Source organism: Esox lucius, chromosome 15 (assembly GCF_011004845.1).
Source record: "Esox lucius isolate fEsoLuc1 chromosome 15, fEsoLuc1.pri, whole genome shotgun sequence".
Classification (NCBI taxonomy): domain Eukaryota; kingdom Metazoa; phylum Chordata; class Actinopteri; order Esociformes; family Esocidae; genus Esox; species Esox lucius.
This window is the reverse complement of record NC_047583.1, coordinates 28,020,702-28,039,326: the sequence shown is the minus strand read 5'-3', so window position 1 is coordinate 28,039,326 and position 18,625 is coordinate 28,020,702. Positions and strand designations below refer to the sequence as shown.

At 47.2% G+C, this 18,625-nt stretch overlaps 1 protein-coding gene across 2 annotated transcripts in view; it reads left to right on the top strand.

Moving 5' to 3' along the window:
* The window catches only part of cdin1 (CDAN1 interacting nuclease 1), a 75,592-nt gene extending 60,572 nt beyond the window's left edge, over positions 1–15,020 (top strand). For both annotated transcript variants that reach the window (XM_029125705.2, XM_029125706.2), the window contains one exon: positions 10,856–15,020. In XM_029125705.2, the coding sequence (XP_028981538.1) occupies positions 10,856–11,012 (157 nt within the window). In that variant the 3' untranslated portion in view covers positions 11,013–15,020. The remainder of the gene's footprint in view (positions 1–10,855) is intronic.
* The last annotated feature ends 3,605 nt before the right edge of the window (positions 15,021–18,625 follow it).

Sequence of the window (18,625 nt, the reverse complement as noted above, 5' to 3'; positions counted from 1 at the left end):
GGGACAGGACGACTGCACCGTATTGAGGGGAGGATGGATGGGGCCATGTATAGTGAGATCTTGGCCATCAACTTCCTTCCCTCAGTAAGAGCATTGAAGATGGATCGTGGCTGGGTTTTCCAGCATGACAATGTCCCCAATCACACAGCCAGGGCAACTAAGGAGTGGCTCCGTAAGAAGCATCTCAAAGTCCTGGAGTGGCTTAGCCAGTCTCCAGACCTGAACCCAATAGACAATCTTTGGAGGGAGCTGAAAGTCTGTATTGCCCAGCGACAGCTCCGAAACCTGAAGGATCTGGAGAGGGTCTGTATGGAGGAGTGGTCCAAAATCCCTGCTGCAGTGTGTGTAAACTTGGTCAAGAACTTCAGGAAACATGATCTCTGTAATTGCAAACAAAGGTTTCTGTACCAGATATTAAGTTCTGCTTTTCTGATGTATTCAAATACTTATGTCATGCACTAAAATGCAAATTAATTACTTAAAAATCATACAATGTGATTTTCCGGATTTTTGTTTTAGATTCCGTCACTCACAGTTGAAGAGTACATATGATAAAAATTACAGACTTCTACATGCTTTGTAAGTGGGAAAACCTGCAAAATTGGCAGTTTATCAATAAATTATTTGCAAGTCAATAAATTATAAAAACTAAACAAGTCAAATGATTTAGGTATTTGTGGCGCCGCAAACAACGCAGCATGCTTAACAGTTGTTTGAGATATCTGCCTTGTCGACAGGAGTCAACAGTTATTATATGATTATTAATGCTTGTTTTGGAATTTTTAGAAAAGAATATCTTAGAAAAACATCCCATTGATGAAGAATCGTATTTGTAAAATAGTGAAATTTCCTCACCAAAGCACCTTTTCTTTTACCCTCTGGGCAAAGCTGTATACTGCGCTGTATCCCTCTCCACCATCTCATCATTGTGTATGTATGGGGGGGCTTTGTTTTGTAGTGTCATCACTACGACAGATCAACACTCTCATCCCCGGAGATCCCTCGTGTTTGCTTTTCCTTATGTTCCTAAAGGGGTTAAACTGTCAGGTTGACAACTTGCTAGAACCTCTGACTCTCCACCGCCTCCTCCACCTTCATCCCCAGACCAGTGTGAATCAATACCAGATTGCCCAAGGACCAGTGTTTTGGCGTCTGCCTGACCCCTGGCTGTCCCCCCTCTCTGTCTCTCTCGTTCTTTCATTACATGTTGTGGATTATTTAACTTCCAGAGTGATCCCTCGCCTAATTAGTTTCGCTGGATCCAGGTCCTGGTTACTCCCTCCCGCTTTCTCCCCCCTGGTCCTTTGATGGGGCACATGGGCCTGGAAATAATACAAGGTTAAATCCCATCGCAAACACACACACTCACACACACACACAGACTGACCCGCGGACAGAAACCTGCGGTGTGGCTTGAGTAGGGATCCTTGTTTTGTTTTCTTAGCAGATTTTTTAAACCGACAACGAAATTCAATTTGCGGCCCAGATCATCAGAGCAAACACTGGCAGTGATCCATTCAGACCGTCCACGGTTAATGGATACTGTGTAATGTGTTGACTATTCCCAGACCTGCCCTTTCTGCCGTCGGCAGCCACTGATGAACTCTGGTCCGACTGAGTTCAACCACAGGAGTGGCCGACGACAAGGTGGTTGAGAACATGAATGGTGTTATGTGCCCTTAACATACGTAATCTACGTGTGTAATGCTTCAGCGTTTGTTACTGTGGATAATGTATACGGTGTTATCGTTCAAGGTAAATAATGGATTTGGCTAAGACGCTGATATCTGAGAAACTTCTGTGGCTTGTCTGCTGGAGGCATGTGGGGGCGGGGGCATACGTCTTCCACCCGTATTTTTCGGGTGACGCCTGTGGGCCGAGTGTGGTCGAGACCCATCGTCACGGAGACCCGTTGGCCTCCGCTCCCTGGGGCTAAAATTACCCGGCAGGAATGTAAACACAACGCGGAGTAAGACGACCGTTTCCTGTGGCCGTTTCTCCCCACGTCGTCCATCTCTAAATGCCCAAGCCCATCACAGCTTGTTCAGCAGGGAACCGGAAACCGGGTTCCACACTCCCCCCGTTGAGCCGCCTCGCTAACTGCTAAGTCCTGTCCAAGCACCCCGCTAGCTAGACCACATTCCATGGCTTACCGTCCGGCAGTAGATGGATGATACCGCTCCGGCCTGCATCTGACAGGGAAAGCGGTCGAAGAAACACACACTTTCTTTTTTTTCTTTTTTTTTTACCCTCAGAAATGGACTTGCTTGCTGCGCCGATTCATTAGGTGTGTGGCGTAGCCGTGAGCAATGGAGTCCGGGTGGAGAAGTTCAGATGGCTGGGTGCTGACATGTTGATTTAGTAGCGGTAAAGTGACCGAGCACTTCCAAAAGGTGCCGACTTGGACAAAAGCCAGGCCCGTTTTCTCCCGGGGAGACTCGAGCGGGCCTGCGCTCTAATTTTGGGTTTGCCTTCTCGGCGATGGAATGGCCTCGGGGGCCTCCGTACAGCAAACATTCACACCTCCGGATTCATGCCCCACAATTGATTTAGCTTTCGATGAAGCGACCGAGGGGGATTGAATGTGTCACGCACACTTTGATCCTTCTCTGGCGGAGGGCTGGATGCGTTGGGGCGTAGTTTTTCACGGGCAAGAAATGCGCACCTCCAAAGTGGTGTGAGCAAAGTGGCGGGTCACCACAATGCAGAGGCGCCGTGATCTGTTCCTTGTGTGCGGGTTGTCTGGAGCTCCTAAAGTGCGCTATGGGCCTATCAGCAGCCCGAGGTCAGGTCAGGCCCTCTGAGACCAGACCTCAGCTAGACCGTGGAAGGCTGTGTGTGCTGGATGTTTATCTCTGCAGATTACTAGGAGGTAGACGACACACACAAACACACACGCACACAAATGAAAGGAAGCACACAGTCATATTACCTCAAACACACAAACACACACAGAATTTCTTTCCTCTGTGAGCCATCAGTACTTCGGCGCCCAGCGTGGCCCAGCCAGGACCAGCAGGGCCAGATCGGGTTACAGTCCAAACTGTTGTTGATTAGGTCCGTGGCTGTGGAGACGGCTCATCTCAAATTGAAAACACACGAGCAGGCACGGCTGAGGGGAGGACCGTGCCAGAGAAGAACAGAGGGGCACAAAATGGCAGCCGTTCGCTGGGCTTTGACTGGGTTTCCCCAGAGATGAGTGGTAATTATCGTGCAGGGCTACTGGGAGTTCACGATAACAGGTTAAAAGAGCGCATATCCCCCCGGACACTGTCGTCGTCCCCCTTCGTCTGTGGCCCTCCCCCTACTTCAGCACTGTGGGACACTTCCTGTTTCAGAACACGGCTTACAGTCATGAGGATTTATCAAGGGGCCAAGGGGGACTATGTACATCTCACAATTAGCACAAGGGCCAGTGTTTGGTTTTGGAGCTTAATGCTTCTTGTCTGAAAACAGCGAAAGCATGACTGCTTCTTTTTCTCGCCCTCCAAAGGATTTTAAAAGACTTTAGTGGTCTTCCTTTATCATACTTACTGAGTACACTGAATGTGATTTAAGATTGATTTTGGGTACAACATTTTGTGTTTGATATGGAATTTGGAAGACCTATGTAGCTTTCCCCCAAAAATTATGAAATATTATTTGATGGAAGCGCCTTTAGTGTTATTGTGCTTAGTTTTTCCATAAAATGTATAAACTAAAATGTTGTTTACCTATTTACTCCTTTGCCTAATTTGTATCCAGAAGATTTGGGGAAGTATAAATTTTTATACATAATTTACCCTCATTGTCCATTTTCCACAGCGTATGGTGCTTATCCTTACCATTTTACTAGATTAGCTTGTGGGTTTCAAGCAAAACCAAACCCACCTCCTTGTTCCAGAAGCTGTACTGAAAATATAACTTATTTCTATACTTTTTTAGCTCAAACTGGTACTTTTTAAGTAATTTATTTGTAAGTGATTAGGGTTAATTTTCACTGCCACATTCGCTTAGCTTTTGGTTGACAGCATGGCTTGTGGACGTCTTACAGCAAAACTAAACAAATCTTGTGTCCCAGAGACCCTCCTGATTCAAATGGAGTTACTTACTCCGTTACTCAGTTTGTCGCTCCTACAATTGGGTCATGTGACAAGACAACTGCCACTGACAACTCCAGGCGGATTTGCCTCTGTCTGTGTGTCTGAGCGGAAACATCTTAGTGTCATCTGTCTCGTTAGGGCCGTGGTTCTCAAACCTCTCATGGGGACCCCAGCCGTCTCACAGAGAACCGCGGCGTTAAGGCCCCCGACCACCACATAAACACAGCAAATGATGCCTTCTGGTAATACATTTACATGTTGTCCTTTCACTCTGCACCGCATATAGGTTTATAATCCGTAAACGGACACTCACTTAGTTCACGTTAGAAGCTTACATTGGTCCTGCTTTATGTACCGCAATGAGGTCTTGTCACAAATTGCGATCTAAAGGCATTGCCGCTTAATGAATTCACAATCGGCATGTTACAGTGGAACGTTTGGGTGATGTAGTGGAACAACACTGGGAGCAGATCAGGTGAACTCCAAGTCACCTGTAACTCCAGCAAGAGTGGGATGGGAGTGGGAAAGCATGGCCGTTGAAAAGAGCGAGAGGGGAAGCCCTGGTGCAGTAGTTCCTGGTATTATTTGACAAGAGGATTGTAGTGGGTAGTTGGAGGGCAGTGTTTTAGGGCTGGCTTGTTGAAATGGACACAACAGACGGGGCCAAACCGCTGACTGTTTGCTCTTCCTCCACCGCCAAAGTGTAGACTGTGTGTCAGAGCTCTTCAGACCATGATGTAGCAGATCAGACGTGGACCCACACACACTGTTTCACACTGACATGTTGCTCTGCCTGAGGTTAGGTATACACTGAGTTAGTGATCTCACCTAAGCAATAAATATGCATTTAGAGTTCTGATTCACAGGGTTTGGTGAACATGCAGATCATGCAGATGCAAGACCAATGTTTGGAGAATGCAGCTGTAATGTAGTACAAACACGCTAACACCTTTAAAACGATTGCTTCTGGCCCAATACTCATCTCTACAAGCCGGTGTGACGTTTTATCCAGTCATCATTGTGTCTTTCATCCATAGGCAGATGTCTTGTGTCTATTAATGAACCTGATGAAATGATCCTCGTTATCACACGGCAAAGGGGCCTCTTCTCCATCCGCCTCCCCCCAGCGCCATGTCAGCCCAGCTGAACCAGGAGTCTAAATCTGGCCCTCCATCTTTCACTTATTATCACCGGCCGGCGAGGCCTCCTGGTTATTACACGTCTGCCCGGCTCTCGCCCAGATATGGGCCCTGTGATTAATATGCCACGGCAGGGTAATGAGCTTTAGCGGTTTGTCACAATTATAAAGGCTGAGTCGAACGGAGACCAGCCTCTTTACCCTCCGTGTGGCGGTGTGGTCACTCAATGGGCTTACTAGGATTGTGGAGGGTGATGAGATTGAAACGCCCTAGTGTCAGAAGTGGGATCCTTTTAGGATGGTGACAGGGAGGGGTGAGTAGGTTGTTAGGAAGGTGACAGGGAGGGGTGAGTAGGTTGTTAGGAAGGTGACAGGGAGGGGTGAGTAGGTTGTTAGGAAGGTGACAGGGAGGGGTGAGTAGGTTGTTAGGAAGCTGATAGGGAGGGGTGAGTAGGTTGTTAGGAAGGTGACAGGGAGGGGTGAGTAGGTTGTTAGGAAGGTGACAGGGAGGGGTGAGTAGGTTGTTAGGAAGGTGACAGGGAGGGGTGAGTAGGTTGTTAGGAAGGTGACAGGGAGGGGTGAGTAGGTTGTTAGGAAGGTGACAGGGAGGGGTGAGTAGGTTGTTAGGAAGCTGATAGGGAGGGGTGAGTAGGTTGTTAGGAAGGTGACAGGGAGGGGTGAGTAGGTTGTTAGGAAGGTGACAGGGAGGGGTGAGTAGGTTGTTAGGAAGCTGATAGGGAGGGGTGAGTAGGTTGTTAGGAAGGTGACAGGGAGGGGTGAGTAGGTTGTTAGGAAGCTGATAGGGAGGTGTGAGTAGGTTGTTAGGAAGGTGATAGGTTTGTGCGAGGGAGATTCGTGTTGAGGTGATGGGGGTGAGTGGTGCAGTGTTGGAATAAGGTGATGGGGGTGAGTGGTGCAGTGTTTGGAATAAGGTGATGGGGATGAGTGGTGCAGTGTTGGAAGATGGTGATGGCGATGCGAGGGAGTTGAGTGATATAGTGTTGAAGACAGTAATGGGGGTTGAGTGGCACAGTGTTAGGTGACTGTGAAGGCGATATAAAGGGTTTGAGTGGTAGAGTTAGGGTGGACAGAATGCACAGTAAAAATGATATACCAGTAGAAGTGGCATTACATGGATTCGCCTGTGTACTGTATGTGGCACTAAAGGCTTGAGGATGGATGAAGCACTACCTCATAACATTTTTAAATAGGAAGACCGTAATCACAAAGAGGTACTATAATAGGTTAATGAAAAACATGTTAACTCACACTGAAACACGTTTACTTGCAGTAAACCAAGGCATGCTCTCTGGATTGCCGAAGGCCAAGCGATGTGGGCAGACACAGCCCGTTTAAATATCCTCTGTAGATAGGCCAGCGGAATGGGCCTTTATCAACACCGAGCTGTTATCATTGGGCCGGCTGATTTAGGCAACCCTTGAGACTGAACCGTTGACACAGACAGGCAGTATGTAGACATATGCACGGTTCTCCATGAGGCTGTATCAGCTGACTGGCAGGCCTTGAGTCCCCCCTTTCACCCACACACTCCCCCTGCCCAGACATCCCCAGGATGCCAGCCCTATAAATAAACAGCTATTAATCAGCAACCCACTGCCACAATTGACCATGGCTATGGAGCAAGCACCTGTCTGGCCATCTCTACCCCTAAAATACACACTCACACAATACACACCATGGTCTGGGAACCGCAAACCTCTGACGTCTTGAAGGGGCTTGCACTGTCGGAATCCATGCAGGGCTTTCTGTTGAATGGGTTTTGCTGGCTAATGCAGAAGGAGGGGACGGTGTAGTGTGGTCTTAATGTTTTAGTGGTAAACTGTGCTTATCGGTGGACTGTTATCAGAAGAGGCTCTCGCTGTTTTAGGCATGTCTCATGAACCTTGATCTTACATTTTTTCGGAATGCTAGGAGCTCCTTGGGCCTTTATTGAATTTGTTCTTATTGTTTCATTGTCCTTAGAGCAATAAAAAATGAACTTTCAGAAAGAAATGTGTGGTGGCAAAAACTGATTAGTCATGTAATTAGTCTATGATTGTAGGTATTAGTATTTGTGTTTTTTAGTATATTTGTGTGTGCGTGTGAAGAGGAGGTTTGGGGTGTTGGCGGACAGACGAACAAATACTTATTTCTGTATCGTGATTTGGTTCTTTCTTTTTGTTCTTGAGTGCTGCGCTCATTAAGCTGCCTTTCTAACAAGCATGGCACCTGCTTTAAGAGTGAACCAACGCTACCCGCTCATTAGCACTAACGACAGAAAGCGCCGCCTGGCAGCCCCGATCTCCTCCCCTCCCAACTCATCAAGTTAAAGCGGCGCCGTGCTCCGAAATTAGCTACATTTCACAAACAATTTCCCCGACTAGTTGTGTACTTAGGTGTTTATTGGAAGATTTGGGACTTCCCCCCTGAGCAGGAGATAATACGCACCCCCTGGGTTAAGGAGATAGCTAGACCCCATAATAAACCACAATTACAGTAAAAGTGCCTCAGATGGGTTGCTAATTCATTCCCAGACCCCCCCCTCTCCCTACTGTTTCCATTCCACTGGATTACTGTCGATGACCCACGTTAAGATCTCACACACGTGGGATCAGTAAAAGTCATATTTCTACTAATATAGTAAACCGGGTTATTTTCCATCTTGTGTGTAAAATGTTAATTCCCCCCAAAAAAAGGTCATTCCGCCATTACCCCTGACTGTTAATACCGCCCGTGGCTTTAAAGGAACTTTATATGTTGCTTTTTTTACTTTGTCTATTTACACTTTTATGGTCTCCAACTTTGCTTGCTTAACTCCAACACCCTGTTACGACCCTTGCCCCTTGGCTTACCGCTGAAGCGATCCTCCACCAACACCGCGGTTCTGGTCCCAGGGACAGGCCTTGCTCACCCTCACGGTCCTCACTATCATTGACCCTTATTCATCCTGAGTAGGATTTGAAGCCCATTTCTCCGCGGCGCGGAAAGGGGCCTTGGTGACTCGGTTCTCCTGTGTTTATAATCGTGCTTGTTTAAATTTGTGCCCGGCCCTGACAAGCCAAGGCGGTGATGTATGGTCCTGTACATCTTATCTGTTGATGTACAGTTTTAACCTTTTCAGAAGGTTGCCCCTCCCCTCTCTGCGAACTGCCCCTCCCCCTCCCTTCACCTCGTCCATCGCCCCCTCCCGAAGCGATGGAAGACATAAGGACCGAGGCTCTGTGAAAGAGTTGCATAACCCCATTTCCAAAGTCGTCTAATGTAAATGTTTAGGTTTTGTTTCCATAACATTTCCATAAAAAGAATTGCGGTGCGGCCCCTGGTTAGGATGTGTGGTGGTGGTGGTGGTGGTGGTGGTGGTGGTGGGGGGGTCCATGCTCACGGAATAGCCTGAACTATGGCGCGCCGCTACGTGTGTGACTTTGCAGTGAACTTGCAGTGTGCATCTGTGGGCTTTCTCCGGGGGCTGTTAGCTTTGGCCCGTTGATTCGCTCACAGATACGGGGCTGTAAATCACACACTGTAAAACGGGGAATGCAGGACGGGGGTGCAGGAGCATGCACTGCTTTTAGTGCCTGGTACAGGAAGAGGGAGGGAGTGTGTAGTGTGTGTGCAGGCCTACATGTATGTGTGTGCGAGTGTTGTATGTGTCAGGTGGTCGACCAATGATCTGGCCTGCCCTCCTTGGAAGGGTCAATTTAGCTCAAGTATAATAAGAATAAAGGCTGATGTCACGACACGCAAAATTCGTTGCGCTTATTTACACCGACAACGTGCTTAACTTGTTGCCCTGCGTTCAGAGGTCAATGAGACGATTATTTAATAGTCTCGTCAATACATAATCACCACACAGACTGCTTAAATAACGCGCGCGTATCCAGAGGACCCTGACGTCCCATCTATACATGAACACCACGTAAATAACACCGCTACATACGTGATATCTACAGCTGTTCTGGGGCGGAACGCTGTGGTCCTTGTGTCTCGCATTGGGGGCAGCTGTTACTAATGCGTCGTGATTGACGATCGATCTCGAACTTCCAAGGTTATGAAGGTTTTATGAACTCTGCCTTTGGGCTAAACTTCCTGCTTCCCCGCAGTCTCTCTGGGTAGCTTCCTGCTTGGCTCTTTAGAGACCCCAAACCATCCTTTACTGTCTAAAGATAGAGTGTCAGGATCCAGACAACCTTAGTTCACTGTTCACTTCCAGTCTGTTTTTGGGCGCTATGGGGGCTTCGTTCCCTGACTTAAAAGTTCAACTGTGACATAACTTTATGCATGGCAGCTAGAGTTCAAAGAATAGGTATGAATCTTTGGGGTGTAATAAATAGCTTGAAAGATGATTTATTACGTTGGGGTAGAAACAGCAAAATAACACCGTGCTTCTCCAGCAAAACCAGCATTTTAATTGCTTCTGAGCCTTTTCAATGGGGCTCAGGATATATGATGGGGCCAATAAAACAAAAAAGCTGCAAAGAGAGAGAGAGAGAGAGAATTGAAGAAAACAGTTGGGGGGAAAATCCTCCATTTGAATATTGTCTGGGCTTGAATTTTTCCAGGACGGCTTGGCGAGTCGTCATTATTTATAGTGCTTTGGAACGGCAGCGTGAGCCAAGGCAAAGTGGTTGTCTGTCCTTCTACCAGGGCCTGGAAAAGGATACATGTGAGCCGAACAGCTGGATACTGCTGGCCTAGCTTAGACAGCTAGCGTAGCCGCCGCAGACGGATGCTCTTATAGTGGGCTGTTCTGTTATCCTCTTAGCTCAGTTAGCGACCTGGGGGCCTCCCGAGTGGCGCAGTGCTCTAAGGCACTACATCATAGACATCGATTAAATACCAGGGTTGTGTCATAGCCACTGGTGAGCAGGCGGCTCCAATGTGCAGTGCATTTTGGGCCTGTATTGCCACGGGCTAAGAGAGGTGGGGACCGGCAAAGCTTTCCGTGGCTTTCTAGCAACTCCCTCTGCACCGAAGGGTGTTTGCCAAGTTCCTCCTTAACTGGCTGCTAAAAAGTGAGTAGTCTGGAAGGTGCGTTTCAGAGGGCGCGCACCGATATTCGACTCTACCGGGCCTTTCAGTCGTTGGTGCTACAATACAAGGTCCTAAATGCTGTTTGGAGATCACGTATTTGGGAAGAAAAAGAAGGTTCAAAACTGGAAGGGAATGCAACTTGACTGCACTGTACAGGACTCTGTGACGACGGCCTGGCTGGGGCTTGGTTGCCGCTACGGTGATGGTTATTTCAGTGCCATTGTGAGGGGATCCGGTGTGTATATCACAATGGCACTGGGATCTTATCTCACAGGCAGCTTTTTGTTTGATTCAGCAAGTTTCCTGGACCCTGATCAAAGGAGTACGCTGGAGCTTATCTTCGCCCTACATCTCAATCAATCATTCCCCTCTCTCTCTCTCTCTCCCGCTCTCTAATTCACCATCTCTTCAACAACTGTCCCCCCCCAACCGCCCCCCCACCCCACCCCCAGAAGTAAACAGCCATAAGAACATGGGATTTGGAAGGGAAACTATGATGTGGCTACAATGGTCGCGTTCTGCCTATGAGGGCCTTGTCGGCAGTTTGATTGCGTTAACGTTCATGCTGATTGCGTTAACGTTCATGTTATGTCCCCTTCTGTAGGTTCGGCCCGGGGCTGGTCATCTACTGGCACGGCTTCATCGGAGAGCTGGACTGCCAGAGAGACAGAGGCATACTGCTCAAAGACTGCTTCCCCTCGGACATTGTCACCCTGTGCCACGGGCCCGGATCAGCCACCACCGACCGACCCACTGACTGAGCGATTGACACTGTCTCATGGGGGGGGGGGGGGGGGGGCATGTGTGGGGCTGTTAAGGAAGGTGTGGTGGTGGACATGCGGATCCGGAAGCAATTTAGCTTTCCTGCGCAGGACTACAGCCAGCATGTGCCCTGAACTCCAGATGAACCCCCACCCCTCCCCGCCTCCCTCCGCCAGCCAGCACAGGGTCAGGCTCATACCTTGGTGTGAAAACAAAGCGGGCGGTCCATCCTGGTTCTGGTCAGCCTTTGCCCCCCCCCCCCCACCCCCCCCTGCTGGAGTCCCGGTCGATGTGGACAGGAACAGAGTCAGGCCAGGACGTGGCCTTGTCACACGGTGGGGGCCTGGCCCTCCTCATTAGTCCCTCCCCTCTTCATAGGCTGATAAGGGAGGCGGGGTTTGGGGAGGACAACGTCACTCGCCTCCCTCTCTGTCACTCGGCAGGGGGTCATCGGGTCACTTCTGATCCGCTCGGGTTTTCTCTGACTTCTTGTTTTCAGGATGTTTTCTGGCTTGTGTTATGATTGGAGGAACATTGTCCTGTTCCAAAATATGGAAACTGTATCTGTGTTTGTTTTTTTATTTCTGTCTTAAAGATGTAGCTTTGATTGACGTCATGTTGGGTCGGGCGCTGTGGAATTATTCCAAAAGAATTAGGTAGTCATGGCAGTCACACAAAGCACACCGTGTGCAGTATGCAGGGTCCAGTGTGGTCTTCTAGCCACAGCGCAACAATCCTCTAATAACTATTCCCAAACCACCCTGGTGTCACTCATCCTCCACCCTGGTGTCACTCATCCTCCACCCTGGTGTCACTCATCCTCCACCCTGGTGTCACTCATCCTCCACCCTGGTGTCACTCATCCTCCACCCTGGTGTCACTCATCCTCCACCCTGGTGTCACTCATCCTCCACCCTGGTAAATCTTCATCATCCTTCCTGGTTGATGTTCATCCTCTACCCTGGTCAATCTTCATCATCCTTCCTGGTTGATGTTCATCCTCCACCCTGGTCAATCTTCATCATCCTTCCTGGTTGATGTTCATCCTCCAACTTGGTCAATCTTCATCATCCTTCCTGGTTGATGTTCATCCTCTACCCTGGTCAATCTTCATCATCCTTCCTGGTTGATGTTCATCCTCTACCCTGGTCAATCTTCATCATCCTTCCTGGTTGATGTTCATCCTCTACCCTGGTCCTGCTCATCCTCCATTTTACTATGTAACAAGGACAAAAAACATCCTCAAACTGTGATTAAATAAAATAAAATATTGAAAAATGTTGTTTATGGCAATAGTTAATATTGGGGTTACAATGATGGCTAGGTATGTTTAGTAATTACCGGTTAGGTTTAGGATTAGTTATAAATGCGAGGTTATTGAGGGTGAGTTTGGGGTATGGATTAATAAGTGTTGTATTTTCTCTCAACATTGACATCCCCATTTAGGTTGTAAGCGTTTATGTTCACATGCTCAGGTGTGTGTCAGTGCAGGGCTACAGTGATGTGGCGATTTACTTTACTAATTACATTATCCTTACACGAATAATGTGTCCATGGAAAATGTGTCCATGTCATTTCACTGGTCCAAAAGAGGAAATTGACAATTTCCTGCTTAGGGGTTAGGTTTAGGATTAAAGTTAAAATTTGGGGAAAGGTTGGGGGAAAAGGAATAATGTCGGTCCCCATAAGAATGGTAAAGTCTTAAGCGTGTATGTGGGATAGAGGGGGCGGGGTGCTTAGCAGTGAAGTGTTTTATGATTTGTTACCATTAAACCTCTGACCTTTAGCCGGCTCCCATTTATGCCTGGGTCCTGCCATAAGGAGGCCGGAGGTTTGTGGCTGGGTCGCAGGTTGGCTTCCTCAGTCAGGTCCACAGCCCCCTGCTCCAACCCAGAATCCTAATACAAAACAACTCTCCCCAGGTGTCCAGTTAAACAGCCTTATTGCCAGGCCTTGGAATGCTTAGGCATCACTTTACAGCTCCTCTCGGACACAAAAACATTTTTTTTTTCCAGAACTGAGGGGGGAACATTTTACGGAGCTGCAAAGAAAGAATTAAAAAGAAAAAAAACTGTAAACAGCAGATTCAGTTCCTCTCAGGTTTCAAGCCTTCCTGCCATTGTTTCCCAAGATGACTGTCGCACAAAAGAGGAGCTGGGGTCAACCCCTATAAATTAGTTTCTGTACACAATGCTAAGCCAAAAAGCGTTTTCTTTTTTTTTAACCCCGCTTCAAAGGCAATGGGGTCGACACAGGCGTCAGATGGAGAGATTCCATGATTCGAGAACACATTTAGATAAAGGTTCCATCGGGTGATTTTGTGAAAGTTGACGTCTTTGTTTTGTTTTTAGTGCCCTTGTCTAGTCTGCCATCTCTTTTTAGATTCGTCGTTCTGGTCACAACAATGGGGTAGTGAAACGGCTCTGGAGTGGAGCGGTGAAATCTGGCTTTCCTTCTGGTGGATGAGACGAGGTCCTCTTGCATTGTGAATGACATGGACAAGTCTTTGCTGTGGAGGTTCAGAGTTTTCTTTTCTGTAAAGGATTTCCTGTGTTGATCCATAAATTGTATTTAATTCTACTTTGTGTGAAATGCTTGTGCGTTTTACTGGATATCTAACAGTGTTGATGTGTGCTGAGGATACTATGTGTCAGTGTGGTTTTCCAAACCTCTGCCTGGCTGGTCAGTTCGGGCCCGCAGGCCAATATAGGTCTACAATAAAGAGAGCTGTGTCTTGGCCTGATATATCCTCTCCTACCAAGCTGCCAGACTTCTGAATCAAAAAGAGGGTGCGGGAGAAGGAAATAGAGGTGTAGGTTCCCTCCTTCCAGAAGAGCAGATGTTCGGACCACCAAACTGACTTCCTCAGCGGTCCTTGGTTATTTATGGTGAGGGAGTCCTAGCCTGGACCTGCCCAAGGCAACGAGCTCCTCTTCCAGGGGAGCCGCCGTCTGCTCGGACTCTCCCCACCAGGAAGACTTCCACTGCTGGTGGAAATAAATAAAGGTTCAGACTGGCCCAGGCTTTCCTAGATTAGAAACATGTTTCAGAGGGTCGAGTAACATCCAGGGAGTCGCTACTTCCTTCGCAGACCTCCAGTAGAAGCTGATGTATTGAGCAGATAATTTTTTTCCTCTCCCATGTTTGTTCGGTAACAGCCTGTAATTAAACTGCTATTCGAAGAGCCACAGCGAACCGTGTAAAAGGCTACAAGTCGAGGTTTTTAAATGGGCAGTGGGGGGGAGATCTGACTGACAGGTTATGGGTTATGATAAGTGTTTATTGGAAAGCCGGATCACTGTAGCCCATCCTGGCTGAGCTGTTGAATGGGAGGTGTGTACGAGTCACTGACATAGTGGGACAAGCCGAGAGAGTCTTCAGCTTTGGGGGAGAAACTTCAGAGTGGCGCCCTTCAAAAGGTATTCCTGAAATGACTGGCGATCACGTGCACCTCGATGCTAGGCTGACTAACGCTCGGACAGCCACACGTAACCCAGTTTCTGTGGCAGCCTTAAATGAGCTGCGTGGAGTATCGGATTAAGCTGTTCTGGTAACACAAGTCCCTTCCCGTTAAGAGTGACTGCCTGGTCGTGGAAACCGAAAAGTGTCTTGGGTTAGGATACTGTGTTGGAAGGTTGGAAGGTGATGACCGGGTCTTCTTGCTAAGTGAGGTATTGCGTTTTAACTTGAGTGCCCATTTGTTAAAAGTCTATGCTTGAGGTGTAGCTGTGACTTTGAAGAAACCCAAGGCGCATATTTGGAGTGGTTTCGTGTGCCATGTGATCTGCGTTGGGTCAATAGGCGTCGTTAAGGGCCCTGACGTGGTTCAGGTCGAAGCTGATAGGGCTAGCGTCAGCCGTATTTACATTAGCTATACATGCCTGTCGGCTGTGATTTGCTCCCCTCGCTGTAAATTGAATTGACATTGGTGAAAAAGAAAGAAGAGGAGCAGGACAGAAAGAGGCCTTTGAGTGGAGTGGTGGAAAGAGGCCTTTGAGTGGAGGGTTGGTTTGCGGTGGTGGGGGTGGGGGGTGGGGTGCGGACTACATAGAGATCTGGAGTAGCAGCATCGCCAGTCTGAAAGGTCAGACCCCCTGAGTGGCATTTGGACTCTGACAGAAGTGACCCAGATACCGTGTCATCTCCCCTTCCCAGGGTGGATCAAGCCCAAGACCGGTGACACCCAGAAGCCCACGCCAGCCGCGCAGGGAGGGGGAGTGCGTGAGGACAGGAGGGGGGATGGATAGGTGGCACAGGTCTGTGACATTCTAAAAGATATTGGAGGGAGGCTTGAGGGGGCGGAATCGGATACAGGAAAAACAAACGCTGGCGCACCCTCCCACTTGTGCTCCGATTGGGAGCGCCACCGCCTGACGAGAGCTGTCACTGGCTTGTTATAATGAAATAAATGTACTTAAGAGCTGGCTGGGGAGGGGATGCTCATGCTGACGGTGGCCATGGAGACAGGGGAGTGGGGTTAGTATTATGGGCTGTTGTAACCACAGGCTGCGATTAGCGATAAGAGCAGAGCTTCGGCCCCGAGACGGAGCGCAATCAGAGCTCACTAATGCTGCTGATGGCGGTGGGCTCAGCGAGCTGCGTTCAGCACAACACTCACGCTCATTCACAAATGCACAGCCAAGTTCTTGAAGAAACGAGCCCAATGGTCATTTATCAGGGCATAATAAATCCTGGCCGGGGATCCTAACAACACTGAGATGGGACGACCCACCATCACGCACGGTCGTGCTTTGTCATGGAATTGTTTGAAAAGGCAGATGTGATTGGTTATTTTATTAAATTGTTGCCACCGGCAACATAATATTTTTGCACTGGAAAATTGTGGAAGGACCGGGGGTGGAGGGGTTGAGGAGTGATGGAGGCGGAAGGTTAGCCGGAGGAGTGTAAAAATGGAGGGAGGGGAGGGATGGGGGTTTGGACTTGTCTCTTTCGTGATGTTTTATGAGCATTTTGTTGGGTCTGGCTGTGGTGAGCAATTAACTGTTTGGCTGCGAGCGTCTTGTCGGCTCCTGTGCTCCCTGTCTGAGGAATGGGGGCAGTTTGTCACTTTTACAACTCATTTTAACCCAAAATACTCCAGCACCACTCTGGGTCTGGGTTCAACCTAGCCACCATATCCTTGAGTTCCCTGTGACAGGTGAAAATACGACTCCGCACCAGCACATCCTGCATATACAGTAGTCGACCTATGAAAGGGTCAATGGTGTCTTACAGTTGTAGAGACCTGACAGTGTCACGTGACATCTGAGGGTTATCACGGGGCTGTTGAGCTGTTGAAAAGAATCCGCAACAGTGGCGTTACGTTTACGCAGATTGAGATGTGATGTTTGTCGTCCATTCGCTCACGTGCCCCACGGACCTGTGTTGTAAAGGAGTGCTCACAGTTCGTTCCTATTGGCTTTGAGTGAAATCCTAGTTCATGTGGCCCGCCATAAAGTGCTTTTCACTTTCTGAAGACTTCCTGTCTCCAGTGGCGTCCTCCGTTTCCTCCCACACAGCCAGAAAACCGGCTTCCCATTGGCCCAGACGCTGTTTATCATGATGGCCCTCTCTAGGGCACGGCTCACCTAGACAAAGATAAGATAGCTCTTGTTTTTGGCAGAGAGAGGCTATCTGGATATTGACAGTAGTTGATACCCTTTTGTTGAGAAACAAACCTGTCTGCCATTCAGCCAGCTTTTAGTAATTCCGGATGACTGTGTTTAAACCCACATGCCACTGTGGAGTGGCCAGAGACCCAAATAACCTTATGTCATAGTTTGGACATGCTGCTGTTGCTATTTATTGCCACCAGCTGTGGCTATGGGCTAAAAAAGTTCTTGACACCCTCTATAGCTTTTCAGCACCAGAGCTTCCGACTGCTAACAGGCTCCTGCAATCTGTGTCTTCTGCCTAACTGCCCCCCTCGCTTGACCCACAAACACTGGCAGGCTTGGGCGTATGTCGCAGAGTTAAGTGGTTTTCTATGTCTACGACATGGATTTTGCCATGCAGGATGTCACCACTCTATAACACTATTGCAGTGGTTTAGTGACAAGATATGTAGAGGATTTTATTCCACAGCACAGTGAAGATGAAATAATTTGGTTGGAAACCCTTTCATTTTGATTCTGGAGCTCCCCAGACTATGTAAAGAAGAAAGACAACCTGCTGTAGAATGGATTAAATAGGAGTAGTGATCATCGATGACTGAAGCCGCATATATACAAGTCTATTCAATTAAAGAAAATTAAAAGGCCAGGGAAGATTTAAAAAAATAATGAATACAGCTAGGTGAACTGAACGTGGTTTTGTACAACAGTATTCGTTGTTAGGCCTACTGCTGGTATCATCTTCATCCTACCAAACTAGAGTCGGCCCATTTCGGTTGTGATTAGACAGCTTGTCTATCTAGGATTATGCTGGCCACAGCATTTATTTAATTGTTTTGACCTTAGAGCTGGCTTGTAAGACAGACGTGCACAAATGTGCGCCTGGCTCATCCATGTCTTATGACGGCGTCAACATTCTGATTTATGATGGGAAATGTCGATCATTAAATATATTGACTTGGCCTTTATTTCTATCTAAATGATTGAAAACGTATCAACCGCATTACAAACGCGTGGATTCAAGAAACTGTTTCATATTGTTTTATCACGTGTAATCAGTTGAATAACTGTTTTCATTGTAATTTCTAAAAATGTGTTAAGCATTATTTAATGAATTTGCCTATGCATTTATTTCTGGATATTTAGATATTTTTACAAATATTTTTTATTTTTTATTTTTGTATTCTGGATGTTGAATACAGTTCTTAACTAAATTGCATTTCTTATTTGACCAGACTTTCGAAAGCGTGGACTGAATGTGGTTATCGACAACAAGCCGTTGAGCTTACATTTGATGGCTCTGTATAATTTAGCCTACTCCTAAAATCATCATAGTAATAAAGCATTCACACTATTTATCGGTGGAGGTTTTGTGGTAATTTGCGGTAAGATTTTGCTGAGTTGTATTATAAATGAATATTTTATTTACCGTTTATTACAGTCATGCAGTAGTCCTATGAACAATGTAATAATTTTTCAACTATTTTATCATTAATATAAAATGTTATATGTATATAAAACCAATAGACTTTTATATACAAAGGCTACTACTTTTAATAATAAGGGTATTAATACCAATAATGTTATTAATAAGGATATGAATACTGCTTTTAATAACAATTATATAAAAACAGACGAGTTCATTATTTTCACTGGAATATTGTATTTAACAAAGTAATTACATTTTAAGTTTACAATTCCACATTCTCCTTTAAAGTTTATCTTTAGTAGGAGAGAAGGATATGTAAACTATAAGTGGCATTGTGTATATCCACGTTCAAGTGACACCGACTCTCCCCCTTCCGATTTGGTTTTTCATCTGTCTTTGTCCACCTCTCTCCCTCTTTTGTTCAGATACACTCCTATGTTTTGATAAATAAGGAGCAGTTTTTACTGCCATCCGAGAAGATAATGGGTACTGATACCATTCTTTCAGTCATAATCTTCAAGTGGGCTAAGATTAATGGTCGTCGCGTTAACTACTCAGAGCAGAGTGCTTC